This window comes from Ranitomeya imitator, chromosome 5, assembly GCF_032444005.1.
Source record: "Ranitomeya imitator isolate aRanImi1 chromosome 5, aRanImi1.pri, whole genome shotgun sequence".
In the NCBI taxonomy this organism is placed as follows: Eukaryota; Metazoa; Chordata; class Amphibia; order Anura; family Dendrobatidae; genus Ranitomeya; species Ranitomeya imitator.
The window spans coordinates 300039251-300059965 of NC_091286.1; the positions used below are offsets into that span (position 1 = coordinate 300039251).

General features: G+C 45.3%; 1 protein-coding gene across 1 annotated transcript in view; it reads left to right on the forward strand.

The window, feature by feature from the left end:
- The first annotated feature begins 17954 nt into the window (after positions 1-17954).
- Positions 17955-20715, forward strand: part of PREP (prolyl endopeptidase) — a 142921-nt gene continuing 140160 nt past the window's right edge. The window contains exon 1 of the mRNA XM_069726297.1: positions 17955-18215. Coding sequence (XP_069582398.1) covers positions 18162-18215 — 54 coding nt within the window. The 5' untranslated portion in view covers positions 17955-18161. The remainder of the gene's footprint in view (positions 18216-20715) is intronic.

Genomic DNA, 20715 nt, shown 5'->3' on the forward strand with positions numbered 1-20715 from the left:
TATATTGCCCAGCCACGTAGTATATTGCCCAGCCACGTAGTATATTGCCCAGCCACGTAGTATATTGCCCAGTCACGTAGTATATTGCCCAGCCACATAGTATATTGCCCAGCCACGTAGTATATTGCCCAGCCACGTAGTATATTGCCCAGCCACGTAGTATATTGCCCAGCGTCGTAGTATTGCCCAGTCACGTAGTATATTGCCCAGCCACATAGTATATTGCCCAGCCACGTAGTATATTGCCCAGTCACGTAGTATATTGCCCAGCCACATAGTATATTGCCCAGTCAAGTAGTATATTGCCCAGCCACGTAGTATATTGCCCAGCTTCGTAGTATTGCCCAGTCACGTAGTATATTACCCAACCACGTAGTATATTGCAGTCACGTAGTATATTGCCCAACCACATAGTATAAATATAGGGCAGCACGGTGGCGCAGTGGTTAGCACTGCAGTCTTGCAGCGCTGGAGTCCTGGGTTCTAATCCCACCAAGGACAACATCTGCAAAGAGTTTGTATGTTCTCTCCGTGTTTGCGTGGGTTTCCTCCGGGCACTCCGGTTTCCTCCCACACTCCAAAGACATACTCATAGGGAATTTAGATTGTGAGCCCCAACGGGGACAGTAATGATAATGTGTGCAAACTGTAAAAGCGCTGCGGAATATGTTAGCGCTATATAAAAATAAAGATTATTATTATATTGCCCAGTGACGTAGTATATTGCCCAGCCACATAGTGTATTGCCCAGTGACGTAATATACTGCCCAGTCACGTAGTATATTGCCCAGTGACGTAGTATATTGCCCAGTCACGTAGTATATTGCCCAGCAACGTAGTATATTGCCCAGCCACGTAGTATATTGCCCAGTCACGTAGTATATTGCACAGTCACATAGTATACAGCACAGTCACGTAGTATATTGCCCAGTCACGTAGTATATTGCCCAGTGAGGTAGTATACAGCACAGAGCCACGTAGTATATTGCCCAGCGACGTAGTATACAGCACAGAGTAACATAGTATATTGGACAGTCACGTAGTATATTGCCTAGTAACGTAGTATATTGCCCAGCCAGGTTTGTCACAGGTTAAAAAATAAACATATACTCACCTTTCCGAAGGCCCCTTGTAGTCCACGGCAGCTTCCGATCCCAGCGTTGGTATGGGCGCAGGACCTGTAATGACGTCGCGGTCACATGACCGTGACATCTTGGCAGTTCTTTCTAGCGCAGGGCCTGTGATGACGTCGCGGTCACATGACCGTGACGTCATGGCAGGTCCTTCTCGTGCATGCGCGCAGGGCCTGTGTTATCGTCGCGGTCACATGACCGTGACATCATGGCAGGTCCTTCTCCCATACCATCTTTGCCACTGGAACCTGCAACGAAAGATCGCGGCCGGCGGGAGCGACTACGGAGGGTGAGTATAGCAGTTTTTTGGTTTTTTTTAAAATCATTTTTAACATTACATTTTTTACTATTGATGCCACATAGGCAGCGTCAATAGTAAAAAGTTGGGGACACACAGGGTTAATAGCGGCAGTAACGGAGTGCGTTACCTGCGGCATAACGTGGTCCGTTACCGCCGGCATTAACCCTGTGTTAGCGGTGACCGGAGGGGAGTATGCGGGCGACAGGCACGGAGTACGGGGAGTAAGGAGCGGCCATTTTCTTCCGGACTGTGACCGTCGCTGATTGGTCGCGGCAGCCATGACAGGCAGCTGGCGAGACCAATCAGCGAATGAATAATCGTGAGAGAAGGACAGACAGAAAGACGGAAGTGACCCTTAGACAATTATATAGTAGAATTTATGGCATACGTTGAAAACTGAAACAGAAAAAATATTGGAATGGCAAAATTTCTGCTTTTTTTTTGCTACATCACTTAAAAAATAATGTTAAGATCAGAAAATCATATTTACCCGAAAAAGCAAAACACAAGCCCTCATATTAGACGATCAATCAAAAAGTAAAAAAAAAGGTTGTCTTTGAGAATAAATGTGACTGAACCCAATTTTTTTGGCTATATTTTTTCAGCAGTAAAGCCATAAAGCCTGTAGGAGTTTGGCATCACCATACTGACCAGTAAAGTTACCAGGTCATTTTAACCCATTGTAAATAGAAAACTCATAAAAAAATGGCAGAAGTGGCTTTTTTTATATTTCTCCACACTAAGATTTTTCCTCCTTTTAGGTACAATCTACAGTGTCTTTGAAAAATACAACTTGTGCAGCAAAAACAAGCCCTTATTCAGCTATGTGGCAGAAAAAAATATAGCTTTTGGAAGGTAAGGTAGAAAAAACAAAACTGTAAAAAGAAAGTGAGAATGGCAGTCTCCAAGGGGTTAATTAATGTCTCTGTTTCATCTGTTATTCCGGTATGTCATGTTTATATGTATTATGTGCTGTATCGCATGTGTAATATCCGTCTGTATGTAACATGTATCACGTGTGTAATGTCTTAATGTCTGGGTGCGCAACATTTATATCTACTACGTGTGCAATCTCCGTCTATAATATTTATATGTATCATGTGTGTAATGTCCGGGTGCGTAACATTTATATCTACCACGTGTGCAATCTCCGTCTATAATATTTATATGTATCATGTGTGTAATGTCCGGGTGTGTAACATTTATATCTACCATGTGTGTAATCTCCGTCTATAATATTTATATGTATCATGTGTGTAATGTCTGGGTGTGTAACATTTATATCTACCATGTGTGTAATCTCCGTCTATAATATTTATATGTATCATGTGTGTAATGTCTGGGTGCGTAACATTTATATCTACCACGTGTGCAATCTCCGTCTATAATATTTATATGTATCATGTGTGTAATGTCTGGGTGTGTAACATTTATATCTACCATGTGTGTAATCTCCGTCTATAATATTTATATGTATCATGTGTGTAATGTCCGGGTGCGTAACATTTATATCTACCACGTGTGCAATCTCCGTCTATAATATTTAAATGTATCATGTGTGTAATGTCTGGGTGTGTAACATTTATATCTACCATATATGTAATCTCCGTCTATAATATTTATATGTATCATGTGTGTAATGTCCGGGTGTGTAACATTTATATCTACCATGTGTGTAATCTCCGTCTATAATATTTATATGTATCATGTGTGTAATGTCTGGGTGCGTAACATTTATATCTACCATGTGTGCAATCTCCGTCTATAATATTTATATGTATCATGTGTGTAATGTCTGGGTGTGTAACATTTATATCTACCACGTGTGCAATCTCCGTCTATAATATTTAAATGTATCATGTGTGTAATGTCTGGGTGTGTAACATTTATATCTACCATATATGTAATCTCCGTCTATAATATTTATATGTATCATGTGTGTAATGTCCGGGTGTGTAACATTTATATCTACCATGTGTGTAATCTCCGTCTATAATATTTATATGTATCATGTGTGTAATGTCTGGGTGCGTAACATTTATATCTACCATGTGTGCAATCTCCGTCTATAATATTTATATGTATCATGTGTGTAATGTCCGGGTGCGTAACATTTATATCTACCATGTGTGCAATCTCCGTCTATAATATTTATATGTATCATGTGTGTAATGTCTGGGTGTGTAACATTTATATCTACCATGTGTGTAATCTCCGTCTATAATATTTATATGTATCATGTGTGTAATGTCTGGGTGTGTAACATTTATATCTACCATGTGTGTAATCTCCGTCTATAATATTTATATGTATCATGTGTGTAATGTCCGGGTGTGTAACATTTATATCTACCATGTGTGTAATCTCCGTCTATAATATTTATATGTATCATGTGTGTAATGTCTGGGTGTGTAACATTTATATCTACCATGTGTGTAATCTCCGTCTATAATATTTATATGTATCATGTGTGTAATGTCTGGGTGCGTAACATTTATATCTACCACGTGTGCAATCTCCGTCTATAATATTTATATGTATCATGTGTGTAATGTCCGGGTGCGTAACATTTATATCTACCACGTGTGCAATCTCCGTCTATAATATTTATATGTATCATGTGTGTAATGTCTGGGTGTGTAACATTTATATCTACCATGTGTGTAATCTCCGTCTATAATATTTATATGTATCATGTGTGTAATGTCTGGGTGCGTAACATTTATATCTACCATGTGTGCAATCTCCGTCTATAATATTTATATGTATCATGTGTGTAATGTCCGGGTGCGTAACATTTATATCTACCACGTGTGCAATCTCCGTCTATAATATTTATATGTATCATGTGTGTAATGTCCGGGTGCGTAACATTTATATCTACCACGTGTGTAATCTCCGTCTATAATATTTATATGTATCATGTGTGTAATGTCTGGGTGTGTAACATTTATATCTACCATGTGTGTAATCTCCGTCTATAATATTTATATGTATCATGTGTGTAATGTCTGGGTGTGTAACATTTATATCTACCATGTGTGTAATCTCCGTCTATAATATTTATATGTATCATGTGTGTAATGTCCGGGTGTGTAACATTTATATCTACCATGTGTGTAATCTCCGTCTATAATATTTATATGTATCATGTGTGTAATGTCCGGGTGTGTAACATTTATATCTACCATGTGTGTAATCTCCGTCTATAATATTTATATGTATCATGTGTGTAATGTCTGGGTGCGTAACATTTATATCTACCATGTGTGTAATCTCCGTCTATAATATTTATATGTATCATGTGTGTAATGTCCGGGTGTGTAACATTTATATCTACCATATGTGTAATCTCCGTCTATAATATTTATATGTATCATGTGTGTAATGTCCGGGTGTGTAAGGCTAAGTTCACATTAGCATTCTGGGGCTTTGTGGAGGGCTGCGTACATCCTCTGCTAAGCCCCGCCTATTTCTGCATACTTCTGCATGCGTCCTGCGTACCTATCTTTAACATTGGGTACTCAGGACATGCGGATGTATGCAGATGTATGCGGATGAGTTGTTTTGACATGCTCGCCGACCGCACGGGAATGCAAGAATGTGAGGTCAGGGGGGCGCATCAAAACGACGCATCGGCATACATCCGCATGTCCTGCGTACCCAATATTAACCCCTATCTGACCTTGGACGGGATAGTACGTCCAAGGTCAGATCCCCTGCTTTGATGCAGGGCTCCGCAGTGAGCCCGCATCAAAGCCGGGACATGTCAGCTGTTTTGAACAGCTGACTTGTGCCCGCAATAGGTGCGGGCAGAATCGCGATCTGCCCGCACCTATTAACTAGTTAAATGCCGCTGTCAATCGCAGACAGCGGCATTTAACTACAGCATCCGGCCGGGCGGCCGGAAATGACGTCATCGCCGACCCCCGTCACATGATCGGGGGTCGGCGATGCGTCAGGATGGTGACCATAGAGGTCCTTGAGACCTCTATGGTTACTGATGACCGGTGGCTGTGAGCGCCACCCTGTGGTCGGCGCTCACAGCACACCTCCATTTCTGCTACATAGCAGCGATCAGCAGATCGCTGCTATGTAGCAGAGCCGATCGCGTTGTGCCTGCTTCTAGCCTCCCATGGAGGCTATTGAAGCATGGCAAAAGTAAAAAAAAAAAGTTAAAAGAAATGTGAAAAAAATAAAAAAAATATAAAAGTTTAAATCACCCCCCTTTTGCCCCAATCAAAATAAATCAATAAATAAAAAATCAAATCTACACATATTTGGTATCGCCGCGCTCAGAATCGCCCGATCTATCAATTAAAAAAAAGCATTAACCTGATCGCTAAACGGCGTAGCGAGAAACGCCAGAATTACGTTTTTTAGGTCGCCGCGACATTGCATTAAAATGCAATAACGGGCGATCAAAAGAACGTATCTGCACCAAAATGCTATCATTAAAAACGTCATCTCGGCACGCAAAAAATAAGCCCTCAACCGACCCCAGATCACGAAAAATGGAGACGCTACAAGTATCGGAAAATGGCGCAATTTTTTTTTTTTTAGCAAAGTTTGGAATTTTTTTTCACCACTTAGATAAAAAATAACCTAGTCATGTTAGGTGTCTATGAACTCATACTGACCTGGAGAATCATAATGTCAAGTCAGTTTTAGCATTTAGTGAACCTAGCAAAAAAGCCAAACAAAAAACAAGTGTGGGATTGCACTTTTTTTGCAAATTCACCGCACTTGGAACTTTTTTCCCGTTTTCTAGTACACGACATGCTAAAACCAATGATGTCGTTCAAAAGTACAACTCGTCCCGCAAAAAATAGGCCCTCACATGGCCAAATTCACGGAAAAATAAAAAAGTTATGGCTCTGGGAAGAAAGGGAGTGAAAAACGAACACGGAAAAATGACAAATCCCAAGGTCATGAAGGGGTTAAAGATAGGTACGCAGGACGCATGCAGAAGTATGAAGAAATAGGCGGAGCTTAGCGGAGGATGTACGCAGCCCTCCACAAAGCCCCAGAACGCTAATGTGAACTTAGCATAACATTTATATGTATCATGTATGTAATGTCCGTCTATAACATTTATATGTATCGTGTGTTGTCTGAGTGTAATACATATGTATCGTGTAATATTCATCTGTAACACTTATCATGTGTAATGTTGTGTGTAAAGAAAGCGTGCAAGAGTGTGTACACAAATATACGTACAGAGCCATCTATACCGCTGGGGTGAGTGTACACAAATATACGTACAGAGCATCTATAACGCTGGGGTGAGTGTACACAAATATACGTACAGAGCATCTATAACGCTGGGGTGAGTGTACACAAATATACGTACAGAGCCATCTATGACACGTATGTATAGAGCATCTATAACGCTGGGGTGAGTGTACACGTATGTATAGAGCATCTATACTGCTGGGGTGAGTGTACACGTATGTATAGTGCATCTATACTGCTGGGGTGAGTGTACACGTATGTATAGTGCATCTATACTGCTGGGGTGAGTGTACACGTATGTATAGTGCATCTATACTGCTGGGGTGAGTGTACACGTATGTATAGTGCATCTATACTGCTGGGGTGAGTGTACACGTATGTATAGAGCATCTATACTGCTGGGGTGAGTGTACACGTATGTATAGTGCATCTATAACGCTGGGGTGAGTGTACACATATGTACAGAGCATCTATACTGCCGGGGTGAGTGTACACGTATGTATAGTGCATCTATACTGCTGGGGTGAGTGTACACGTATGTATAGTGCATCTATACCGCTGGGGTGAGTGTACACGTATGTATAGAGCATCTATACCGCTGGGGTGAGTGTACACGTATGTATAGTGCATCTATAACGCTAGGGTGAGTGTACACGTATGTATAGTGCATCTATAACGCTGGGGTGAGTGTACACGTATGTATAGAGCATCTATAACGCTGGGGTGAGTGTACATGTATGTATAGAGCATCTATATCGCTGGGGTGAGTGTACACGTATGTATAGTGCATCTATACTGCTGGGGTGAGTGTACACGTATGTATAGAGCATCTATACTGCTGGGGTGAGTGTACACGTATGTACAGAGCATCTATAATGCTGGGGTGAGTGTACACGTATGTATAGAGCATCTATACTGCTGGGGTGAGTGTACACGTATGTACAGAGCATCTATAACGCTGGGGTGAGTGTACACGTATGTATAGTGCATCTATAACGCTGGAGTGAGTGTACACGTATGTATAGTGCATCTATAACGCTGGAGTGAGTGTACACGTATGTATAGAGCATCTATAACGCTGGGGTGAGTGTACACGTATGTACAGAGCATCTATAATGCTGGGGTGAGTGTACATGTATGTATAGAGCATCTATAACGCTGGGGTGAGTGTACACGTATGTATAGTGCATCTATAACGCTGGAGTGAGTGTACACGTATGTATAGAGCATCTATAACGCTGGGGTGAGTGTACACGTATGTACAGAGCATCTATAATGCTGGGGTGAGTGTACATGTATGTATAGAGCATCTATAACGCTGGGGTGAGTGTACACGTATGTATAGTGCATCTATACTGCTGGGGTGAGTGTACACGTATGTATAGTGCATCTATACTGCTGGGGTGAGTGTACACACGTATGTATAGATCATCTATAACGCTGGAGTGAGTGTACATGTATGTATAGAGCATCTATAACGCTGGGGTGAGTGTACACGTATGTACAGAGCATCTATAATGCTGGGGTGAGTGTACACATATGTATAGAGCATCTATACTGCTGGGGTGAGTGTACACGTATGTACAGAGCATCTATAATGCTGGGGTGAGTGTACACGTATGTATAAAGCATCTATAATGCTGGGGTGAGTGTACACACGTATGTATAGAGCATCTATAACGCTGGAGTGAGTGTACACGTATGTATAGAGCATCCATAACGCTGGGGTGAGTGTACACGTATGTATAGAGCATCTATAACGCTGGGGTGAGTGTACACGTATGTATAGACCATCTATAACGCTGGGGTGAGTGTACACGTATGTATAGAGCATCTATAACGCTGGGGTGAGTGTACACGTATGTACAGTGGGGCAAAAAAGTATTTAGTCAGTCAGCAATAGTGCAAGTTCCACCACTTAAAAAGATGAGAGGCGTCTGTAATTGACATCATAGGTAGACCTAAACTATGGGAGACAAACTGAGAAAAAAAAATCCAGAAAATCACATTGTCTGTTTTTTTATCATTTTTTTGCATATTATGGTGGAAAATAAGTATTTGGTCAGAAACAAACAATCAAGATTTCTGGCTCTCACAGACCTGTAACTTCTTCTTTAAGAGTCTCCTCTTTCCTCCACTCATTACCTGTAGTAATGGCACCTGTTTAAACTTGTTATCAGTATAAAAAGACACCTGTGCACACCCTCAAACAGTCTGACTCCAAACTCCACTATGGTGAAGACCAAAGAGCTGTCAAAGGACACCAGAAACAAAATTGTAGCCCTGCACCAGGCTGGGAAGACTGAATCTGCAATAGCCAACCAGCTTGGAGTGAAGAAATCAACAGTGGGAGCAATAATTAGAAAATGGAAGACATACAAGACCACTGATAATCTCCCTCGATCTGGGGCTCCACGCAAAATCCCACCCCGTGGGGTCAGAATGATCACAAGAACGGTGAGCAAAAGTCCCAGAACCACGCGGGGGGACCTAGTGAATGAACTGCAGAGAGCTGGGACCAATGTAACAAGGCCTACCATAAGTAACACACTACGCCACCATGGACTCAGATCCTGCAGTGCCAGACGTGTCCCACTGCTTAAGCCAGTACATGTCTGGGCCCGTCTGAAGTTTGCTAGAGAGCATTTGGATGATCCAGAGGAGTTTTGGGAGAATGTCCTATGGTCTGATGAAACCAAACTGGAACTGTTTGGTAGAAACACAACTTGTCGTGTTTGGAGGAAAAAGAATACTGAGTTGCATCCATCAAACACCATACCTACTGTAAAGCATGGTGGTGGAAACATCATGCTTTGGGGCTGTTTCTCTGCAAAGGGGCCAGGACGACTGATCCGGGTACATGAAAGAATAAATGGGGCCATGTATCGTGAGATTTTGAGTGCAAACCTCCTTACATCAGCAAGGGCATTGAAGATGAAACGTGGCTGGGTCTTTCAACATGACAATGATCCAAAGCACACCGCCAGGGCAACGAAGGAGTGGCTTCGTAAGAAGCATTTCAAGGTCCTGGAGTGGCCTAGCCAGTCTCCAGATCTCAACCCTATAGAAAACCTTTGGAGGGAGTTGAAAGTCCGTGTTGCCAAGCGAAAAGCCAAAAACATCACTGCTCTAGAGGAGATCTGCATGGAGGAATGGGCCAACATACCAACAACAGTGTGTGGCAACCTTGTGAAGACTTACAGAAAACGTTTGACCTCTGTCATTGCCAACAAAGGATATATTACAAAGTATTGAGATGAAATTTTGTTTCTGACCAAATACTTATTTTCCACCATAATATGCAAATAAAATGTTAAAAAAACAGACAATGTGATTTTGTGGATTTTTTTTTCTCAATTTGTCTCCCATAGTTGAGGTCTACCTATGATGTAAATTACAGACGCCTCTCATCTTTTTAAGTGGTGGAACTTGCACTATTGCTGACTGACTAAATACTTTTTTGCCCCACTGTATAGAGCATCTATAACGCTGGGGTGAGTGTACACGTATGTATAGAGCATCTATAACGCTGGGGTGAGTGTACACGTATGTATAGAGCATCTATAACGCTGGGGTGAGTGTGCACGTATGTATAGAGCATCTATAACGCTGGGGTGAGTGTGCACATATGTATAGAGCATCTATAACGCTGGAGTGAGTGTACACGTATGTATAGAGCATCTATAACGCTGGGGTGAGTGTACACGTATGTATAGAGCATCTATAACGCTGGGGTGAGTGTACACGTATGTATAGAGCATCTATAACGCTGGGGTGAGTGTACACGTATGTATAGAGCATCTATAACGCTGGGGTGAGTGTACACGTATGTATAGTGCATCTATACTGCTGGGGTGAGTGTACACACGTATGTATAGAGCATCTATACTGCTGGGGTGAGTGTACACACGTATGTACAGAGCATCTATAACGCTGGGGTGAGTGTACACGTATGTACAGAGCATCTATAACGCTGGGGTGAGTGTACACGTATGTATAGAGCAGCTATAACGCTGGGGTGAGTGTACACGTATGTATAGAGCATCTATAACGCTGGGGTGAGTGTACACGTATGTATAGAGCATCTATAATGCTGGGGTGAGTGTACACGTATGTATAGAGCATCTATAACGCTGGGGTGAGTGTACACGTATGTATAGTGCATCTATACTGCTGGGGTGAGTGTACACGTATGTACAGAGCATCTATAACGCTGGAGTGAGTGTACACGTATGTATAGAGCATCTGTAACGCTGGGGTGAGTGTACACGTATGTATAGAGCATCTATAACGCTGGGGTGAGTGTACACGTATGTATAGAGCATCTATAATGCTGGGGTGAGTGTACACGTATGTATAGTGCATCTATACCGCTGGAGTGAGTGTACACGTATGTATAGTGCATCTATACCGCTGGGGTGAGTGTACACGTATGTATAGAGCATCTATAAGGCTGGGGCAGTGTACACGTGTGTATAGAGCATCTATAGCCTGGGGTGAGTGTACACACATATGCATAGAGCATCTATAGCCTGGGGTGAGTGTACACGTATGTACAGAGCATCTATACTGCTGGGGCAGTGTACACGTATGTATAGTGCATCTATAACGCTGGGGTGAGTGTACACGTATGTAGAGAGCATCTATAACGCTGGGGTGAGTGTACACGTATGTAGAGAGCATCTATACCGCTGGGGTGAGTGTACACGTATGTATAGTGCATCTATACTGCTGGGGTGAGTGTACACACATATTCATAGAGCATCTATACCACTGGGGTGAGTGTACACGTATGTATAGAGCATCTATAAGGCTGGGGCAGTGTACACGTATGTATAGAGCATCTATAGCCTGGGGTGAGTGTACACGTATGTACAGAGCATCTATAACGCTGGGGTGAGTGTACACACATATGCATAGAGCATCTATATCACTGGGGTGAGTGTACACGTATGTATAGTGCATCTATAACGCTGGGGTGAGTGTACACGTATGTATAGAGAATCTATAATGCTGGGGTGAGTGTACACGTACGTATAGTGCATCTATACCGCTGGAGTGAGTCTACACGTATGTACAGAGCATCTATACTGCTGGGGTGAGTGTACACGTATGTATAGTGCATCTATACCGCTGGGGTGAGTGTACACGTATGTATAGAGCATCTATAAGGCTGGGGCAGTGTACACGTATGTATAGAGCATCTATAGCCTGGGGTGAGTGTACACATATGTACAGAGCATCTATAACGCTGGGGTGAGTGTACACACGTATGTATAGAGCATGTATACCGCTGGGGTGAGTGTACACGTATGTACAGAGCATCTATAACGCTGGGGTGAGTGTACACGCGTATGTATAGTGCATCTATACCGTTGGGGTGAGTGTACACGCATGTATAGAGCATCTATAACGCTGGGGTGAGTGTACACGTATGTATAGAGCATCTATAACGCTGGGGTGAGTGTACACGTATGTACAGAGCATCTATAACGCTGGGGCAGTGTACACACATATGTATAGTGCATCTATACCGCTGGGGTGAGTGTACACGCATGTATAGAGCATCTATAACGCTGGGGCAGTGTACACGTATGTATAGTGCATCTATAAGGCTGGGGCAGTGTACACACGTATGTATAGTGCATCTATACCGCTGGGGCAGTGTACACACGTATGAATAGAGCATCTATACCGCTGGGGTGAGTGTACACGTATGTACAGAGCATCTATACTGCTGGGGTGAGTGTACACACGTATGTATAGAGCATCTATACTGCTGGGGTGAGTGTACACACGTATGTATACAGCATCTATAACACTGGGGCAGTGTACACGTATGTATAGAGCATCTATACCGCTGGGGTGAGTGTACACGTATGTACAGAGCATCTATACTGCTGGGGTGAGTGTACACACGTATGTATAGAGCATCTATAACACTGGGGCAGTGTACACGTATGTATAGAGCATCTATACTGCTGGGGTGAGTGTACACGTATGTACAGAGCATCTATACTGCTGGGGCAGTGTACACACGTATGTATAGAGCATCTATAACGCTGGGGCAGTGTACACGTATGTATAGAGCATCTATAACGCTGGGGCAGTGTACACACGTATGTATAGAGCATCTATACTGCTGGGGTGAGTGTACACATATGTATAGAGCATCTATAACGCTGGGGTGAGTGTACACGTATGTAGAGAGCATCTATAACGCTGGGGTGAGTGTACACGTATGTAGAGAGCATCTATACCACTGGGGTGAGTGTACACGTATGTATAGTGCATCTATACTGCTGGGGTGAGTGTACACACATATTCATAGAGCATCTATACCACTGGGGTGAGTGTACACGTATGTATAGAGCATCTATAAGGCTGGGGCAGTGTACACGTATGTATAGAGCATCTATAGCCTGGGGTGAGTGTACACGTATGTACAGAGCATCTATAACGCTGGGGTGAGTGTACACACATATGCATAGAGCATCTATACCACTGGGGTGAGTGTACACGTATGTATAGTGCATCTATAACGCTGGGGTGAGTGTACACGTATGTATAGAGCATCTATAATGCTGGGGTGAGTGTACACGTATGTATAGTGCATCTATACCGCTGGAGTGAGTGTACACGTATGTACAGAGCATCTATACTGCTGGGGTGAGTGTACACGTATGTATAGTGCATCTATACCGCTGGGGTGAGTGTACACGTATGTATAGAGCATCTATAAGGCTGGGGCAGTGTACACGTATGTATAGAGCATCTATAGCCTGGGGTGAGTGTACACATATGTACAGAGCATCTATAACGCTGGGGTGAGTGTACACACGTATGTATAGAGCATCTATACCGCTGGGGTGAGTGTACACGTATGTACAGAGCATCTATAACGCTGGGGTGAGTGTACACACGTATGTATAGTGCATCTATACCGTTGGGGTGAGTGTACACGCATGTATAGAGCATCTATAACGCTGGGGTGAGTGTACACGTATGTATAGAGCATCTATAACGCTGGGGCAGTGTACACACGTATGTATAGTGCATCTATACCGCTGGGGTGAGTGTACACGCATGTATAGAGCATCTATAACTCTGGGGCAGTGTACACGTATGTATAGTGCATCTATAAGGCTGGGGCAGTGTACACACGTATGTATAGTGCATCTATACCGCTGGGGCAGTGTACACACGTATGAATAGAGCATCTATACCGCTGGGGTGAGTGTACACGTATGTACAGAGCATCTATACTGCTGGGGTGAGTGTACACACGTATGTATAGAGCATCTATACTGCTGGGGTGAGTGTACACACGTATGTATAGAGCATCTATACTGCTGGGGTGAGTGTACACACGTATGTATAGAGCATCTATAACACTGGGGCAGTGTACACGTATGTATAGAGCATCTATACTGCTGGGGTGAGTGTACACGTATGTACAGAGCATCTATACTGCTGGGGTGAGTGTACACACGTATGTACAGAGCATCTATACTGCTGGGGCAGTGTACACGTATGTACAGAGCATCTATAACACTGGGGCAGTGTACACGTATGTACAGAGCATCTATACTGCTGGGGTGAGTGTACACGTATGTATAGTGCATCTATAAGGCTGGAGCAGTGTACACACGTATGTATAGTGCATCTATACCGCTGGGGCAGTGTACACACGTATGAATAGAGCATCTATACCGCTGGGGTGAGTGTACACGTATGTACAGAGCATCTATACTGCTGGGGTGAGTGTACACACGTATGTATAGAGCATCTATACTGCTGGGGTGAGTGTACACACGTATGTATAGAGCATCTATACTGCTGGGGTGAGTGTACACACGTATGTATAGAGCATCTATAACACTGGGGCAGTGTACACGTATGTATAGAGCATCTATACTGCTGGGGTGAGTGTACACACGTATGTATAGAGCATCTATACTGCTGGGGTGAGTGTACACACGTATGTATAGAGCATCTATAACACTGGGGCAGTGTACACGTATGTACAGAGCATCTATACTGCTGGGGTGAGTGTACACGTATGTATAGTGCATCTATAAGGCTGGGGCAGTGTACACACGTATGTATAGTGCATCTATACCGCTGGGGCAGTGTACACACGTATGAATAGAGCATCTATACCGCTGGGGTGAGTGTACACGTATGTACAGAGCATCTATACTGCTGGGGTGAGTGTACACACGTATGTATAGAGCATCTATACTGCTGGGGTGAGTGTACACACGTATGTATAGAGCATCTATACTGCTGGGGTGAGTGTACACACGTAGGTATAGAGCATCTATACTGCTGGGGTGAGTGTACACACGTATGTATAGAGCATCTATACTGCTGGGGTGAGTGTACACACGTATGTATAGAGCATCTATAACACTGGGGCAGTGTACACGTATGTATAGAGCATCTATACTGCTGGGGTGAGTGTACACGTATGTACAGAGCATCTATACTGCTGGGGTGAGTGTACACACGTATGTATAGAGCATCTATACTGCTGGGGTGAGTGTACACACGTATGTATAGAGCATCTATACTGCTGGGGTGAGTGTACACACGTATGTATAGAGCATCTATAACACTGGGGCAGTGTACACGTATGTATAGAGCATCTATACTGCTGGGGTGAGTGTACACGTATGTACAGAGCATCTATACTGCTGGGGTGAGTGTACACACGTATGTACAGAGCATCTATACTGCTGGGGCAGTGTACACGTATGTACAGAGCATCTATAACACTGGGGCAGTGTACACGTATGTACAGAGCATCTATACTGCTGGGGTGAGTGTACACGTATGTATAGTGCATCTATAAGGCTGGGGCAGTGTACACACGTATGTATAGTGCATCTATACCGCTGGGGCAGTGTACACACGTATGAATAGAGCATCTATACCGCTGGGGTGAGTGTACACGTATGTACAGAGCATCTATACTGCTGGGGTGAGTGTACACACGTATGTATAGAGCATCTATACTGCTGGGGTGAGTGTACACACGTATGTATAGAGCATCTATACTGCTGGGGTGAGTGTACACACGTATGTATAGAGCATCTATACTGCTGGGGTGAGTGTACACACGTATGTATAGAGCATCTATACTGCTGGGGTGAGTGTACACACGTATGTATAGAGCATCTATAACACTGGGGCAGTGTACACGTATGTATAGAGCATCTATACTGCTGGGGTGAGTGTACACGTATGTACAGAGCATCTATACTGCTGGGGTGAGTGTACACACGTATGTACAGAGCATCTATACTGCTGGGGCAGTGTACACGTATGTACAGAGCATCTATAACACTGGGGCAGTGTACACGTATGTACAGAGCATCTATACTGCTGGGGTGAGTGTACACACGTATGTATAGAGCATCTATAACACTGGGGCAGTGTACACGTATGTATAGAGCATCTATACTGCTGGGGTGAGTGTACACACGTATGTATAGAGCATCTATACTGCTGGGGTGAGTGTACACACGTATGTATAGAGCATCTATACTGCTGGGGTGAGTGTACACACGTATGTATAGAGCATCTATACTGCTGGGGTGACTGTACACACGTATGTATAGAGCATCTATACTGCTGGGGTGAGTGTACACACGTATGTATAGAGCATCTATAACACTGGGGCAGTGTACACGTATGTATAGAGCATCTATACTGCTGGGGTGAGTGTACACGTATGTACAGAGCATCTATACTGCTGGGGTGAGTGTACACACGTATGTACAGAGCATCTATACTGCTGGGGCAGTGTACACGTATGTACAGAGCATCTATAACACTGGGGCAGTGTACACGTATGTACAGAGCATCTATACTGCTGGGGTGAGTGTACACACGTATGTATAGAGCATCTATAACACTGGGGCAGTGTACACGTATGTATAGAGCATCTATACTGCTGGGGTGAGTGTACACACGTATGTATAGAGCATCTATACTGCTGGGGTGAGTGTACACGTATGTATAGAGCATCTATAATGCTGGGGTGAGTGTACACACATATGCATAGAGCATCTCTACCACTGGGGTGAGTGTACACGTATGTATAGAGCATCTATAACACTGGGGCAGTGTACACGTATGTATAGAGCATCTATACCGCTGGGGCAGTGTACACGTATGTATAGAGCATCTATAACACTGGGGCAGTGTACACGTATGTATAGTGCATCTATACTGCTGGGGTGAGTGTACACGTATGTACAGAGCATCTATACTGCTGGGGTGAGTGTACACGTATGTACAGAGCATCTATAACGCTGGGGTGAGTGTACACGTATGTATAGTGCATCTATAACGCTGGGGTGAGTGTACACACGTATGTACAGAGCATCTATAACGCTGGGGCAGTGTACACGTATGTATAGTGCATCTATAACACTGGGGCAGTGTACACGTATGTATAGAGCATCTATACTGCTGGGGCAGTGTACACGTATGTATAGAGCATCTATAACGCTGGGGTGAGTGTACACGTATGTACAGAGCATCTATACTGCTGGGGCAGTGTACACGTATGTACAGAGCATCTATAACACTGGGGCAGTGTACACGTATGTATAGTGCATCTATAACACTGGGGCAGTGTACACGTATGTACAGAGCATCTATACTGCTGGGGCAGTGTACACGTATGTATAGTGCATCTATAACACTGGGGCAGTGTACACGTATGTATAGAGCATCTATAACACTGGGGCAGTGTACACGTATGTATAGAGCATCTATAACACTGGGGCAGTGTACACGTATGTACAGAGCATCTATACTGCTGGGGTGAGTGTACACGTATGTATAGAGCATCTATACTGCTGGGGCAGTGTACACACGTATGTACAGAGCATCTATACTGCTGGGGCAGTGTACACGTATGTATAGTGCATCTATAACACTGGGGCAGTGTACACGTATGTATAGAGCATCTATAACACTGGGGCAGTGTACACGTATGTATAGAGCATCTATACTGCTGGGGCAGTGTACACGTATGTATAGTGCATCTATAACACTGGGGCAGTGTACACGTATGTACAGAGCATCTATACTGCTGGGGTGAGTGTACACGTATGTATAGAGCATCTATACTGCTGGGGCAGTGTACACACGTATGTACAGAGCATCTATACTGCTGGGGTGAGTGTACACGTATGTACAGAGCATCTATACCGCTAGGGCAGTGTACACACGTATGCATAGAGCCGCTGGGGGTGACGCCTGCGGTTACGGCTCCGGTGAGGACACAGCCGCCCGCCGCCTCCTCACTCCCGGCGCTCTCTGATGACGCCCGGCTGCCGCGATGAATGACTCTTCGTCATTAAGATGCGCCCACAGCTCTGCCCAGACAGGCCGAGAGGAGGCGCCGGAGTGACAGCTTCCCCCGGCTGGTGTGTGGCAGCGCGGTCTTTGTGTGATCCTCGGCCCCGGAGAAGATGCAGCAGCTCCGGACCTTCAGCTACCCGGAAGTGGCCCGAGATGAGAGCGCAGTGAGTGCAGAGCGCCGGGGACCGGACGGTGCCGGAAAGTGCTCGGTCACTTCCTAGTAGCCCGGTGTCCTGTCCCTACAGCTGTGCTGGGGATGGGGCAGACTAGTAATGTGGCGGCCATGGTGCCAGTGTGGATAGAGCCTTAGCCCACGCTCCCTATGGGATGTGATGTAGAGTCAGTGCCCGCACCTTCCAGGGTATGCCCGGTCATCAGTGCCGGCACCTTCCAGGGAATGCCCGGTCATCAGTAACGACACCTTCCAGGGAATGCCCAGTCATCAGTGCTGGCACCTTTCCAGGGTATGCCCGGTCATCAGTGCCCGCACCTTCCAGGGAATGCCCAGTCATCAGTGCCCGCACCTTCCAGGGTATGCCCGGTCATCAGTGCCCGCACCTTCCAGGGAATGCCCAGTCATCAGTGCCCGCACCTTCCAGGGTATGCCCGGTCATCAGTGCCGGCACCTTCCAGGGTATGCCCGGTCATCAGTGCCCGCACCTTCCAGGGTATGCCCGGTCATCAGTGCCGGCACCTTCCAGGGTATGCCCGGTCATCAGTGCTGGCACCTACCAGGGTATGCCCGGTCATCAGTGCTGGCACCTACCAGGGTATGCCCGGTCATCAGTGAAGGCACCTACCAGGGTATGCCCGGTCATCAGTGCCGGCACCTACCAGGGAATGCCCAGTCATCAGTGGCGGCACCTTCCAGGGTATGCCCGGTCATCAGTGCCGGCACCTACCAGGGTATGCCCGGTCATCAGTGGCGGCACCTTCCAGGGTATGCCCGGTCATCAGTGCCGGCACCTTCCAGGGTATGCCCGGTCATCAGTGCCGGCACCTTCCAGGGTATGCCCGGTCATCAGTGCCGGCACCTTCCAGGGTATGCCCGGTCATCAGTGCCGGCACCTTCCAGGGTATGCCCGGTCATCAGTGCCGGCACCTTCCAGGGTATGCCCGGTCATCAGTGCCGGCACCTTCCAGGGTATGCCCGGTCATCAGTGGCGGCACCTTCCAGGGTATGCCCGGTCATCAGTGCCGGCACCTTCCAGGGTATGCCCGGTCATCAGTGCCGGCACCTTCCAGGGTATGCCCGGTCATCAGTGGCGGCACCTTCCAGGGTATGCCCGGTTATCAGTGCCGGCACCTTCCAGGGTATGCCCGGTCATCAGTGGCGGCTCTACAATGAGGGCATGTCATTGTGTACGGGAGTTTTTTGAGGGGTCTAACATGACTAGTGTAGCGGACGCAGCTCGTTCCTTCATCGGTGAGATATCGGAGGAGTTTTTGAAGAGTATTGTCCCTGAAGCATTTTCCGGTGACCAGCTTGGCGCGGTTTCCATCCGGAGATGCCTCACAGACGTGCCGTGTACTCGCTTTTCCCCACTGGGGATTTTTTAAAACTTGAGGCGGAAAAAATAAAGCTCAAAACCCGGAATCTAAGAACGGCAAACGCTATTAACTTGCAGATATGGGGTTAATCTGCAGGTGAATAGCGACCGTGCCCGGCACCCACCTTTAGCTGACCGTTATGGTGAGAAAATGAACGTTATTCCCCCGGCAGCGTGCTGGCATAAGTCACCGCTCTGTGTGTGACGCCCCCGGCACTGACTTACTCGATGTCCTTGGGGCCGGCCACAGTCAGGGTCGGGGGGGCTCGGCTCCAGCCGCTGCTTTGGATTCTCAGAGCGGTGACTGAAACCGAATGCTGCCGAGGAGAATGACCTTTTCTCCCCACAGTGCTTCGCTAAGTGCGGCCGCCAGGCAGGTTAGTAGCGCTATTGCCCTGTAGATTAACCCCATAGCTGCAGGTTAATGGCGTTTTTTTTCTGGAGACAGGTTCCCTTTAAAGTATGAACATTTCACTTCTGCTCGGTGCTTTTCAAATGAATAGGAAGATTGACATCAATAATAATTATTGGAACGCCCAGGGGTTTGAGTCTGGCCGTACATTGATATTGCCATATTGGGCACCTTTCCATAGTCTTCCTCACCTAGTCGTGTCCGTCAGTGTTACCACAGCCTCATCTTTATAGGCCACAAGTAACACGCAGCAGCACTGATAACATTTCGGGATGAAGTACTGAAGCAGGAGGTATATTGAGTGGGGAAAATGTGCAGGATCTGTCCCACATGAATATATCCTTACCCTTGGGCCACACTATAACTTACCACCACTTGTAAGCTGCATCCTAAGGGTTGTCCAGGTTCATTGTTATCTCACACAGGCTTGTAGACATAGAAAATTAATAACGCACAAATATTCATCCTTCCCGGGTCTAGTGATAATTTTTGCAATACTTAAATATTTCAGCAGCTTTTTGCTTTTTAATCTGAGAGCAGAATAATGTATGGGCAGAGACCCTGATTCCAGGAATGTCGCTTTCTAGGCAGCTTGCTGTAGTTTCAATACAATAAGTGTTTAATCAGCAGGAGATTATCACAGCAGGACTAGGTGTCTTGTGTTGGGCAGTCAGTCTAATCTGTGTAACCCCGCTCCCACTA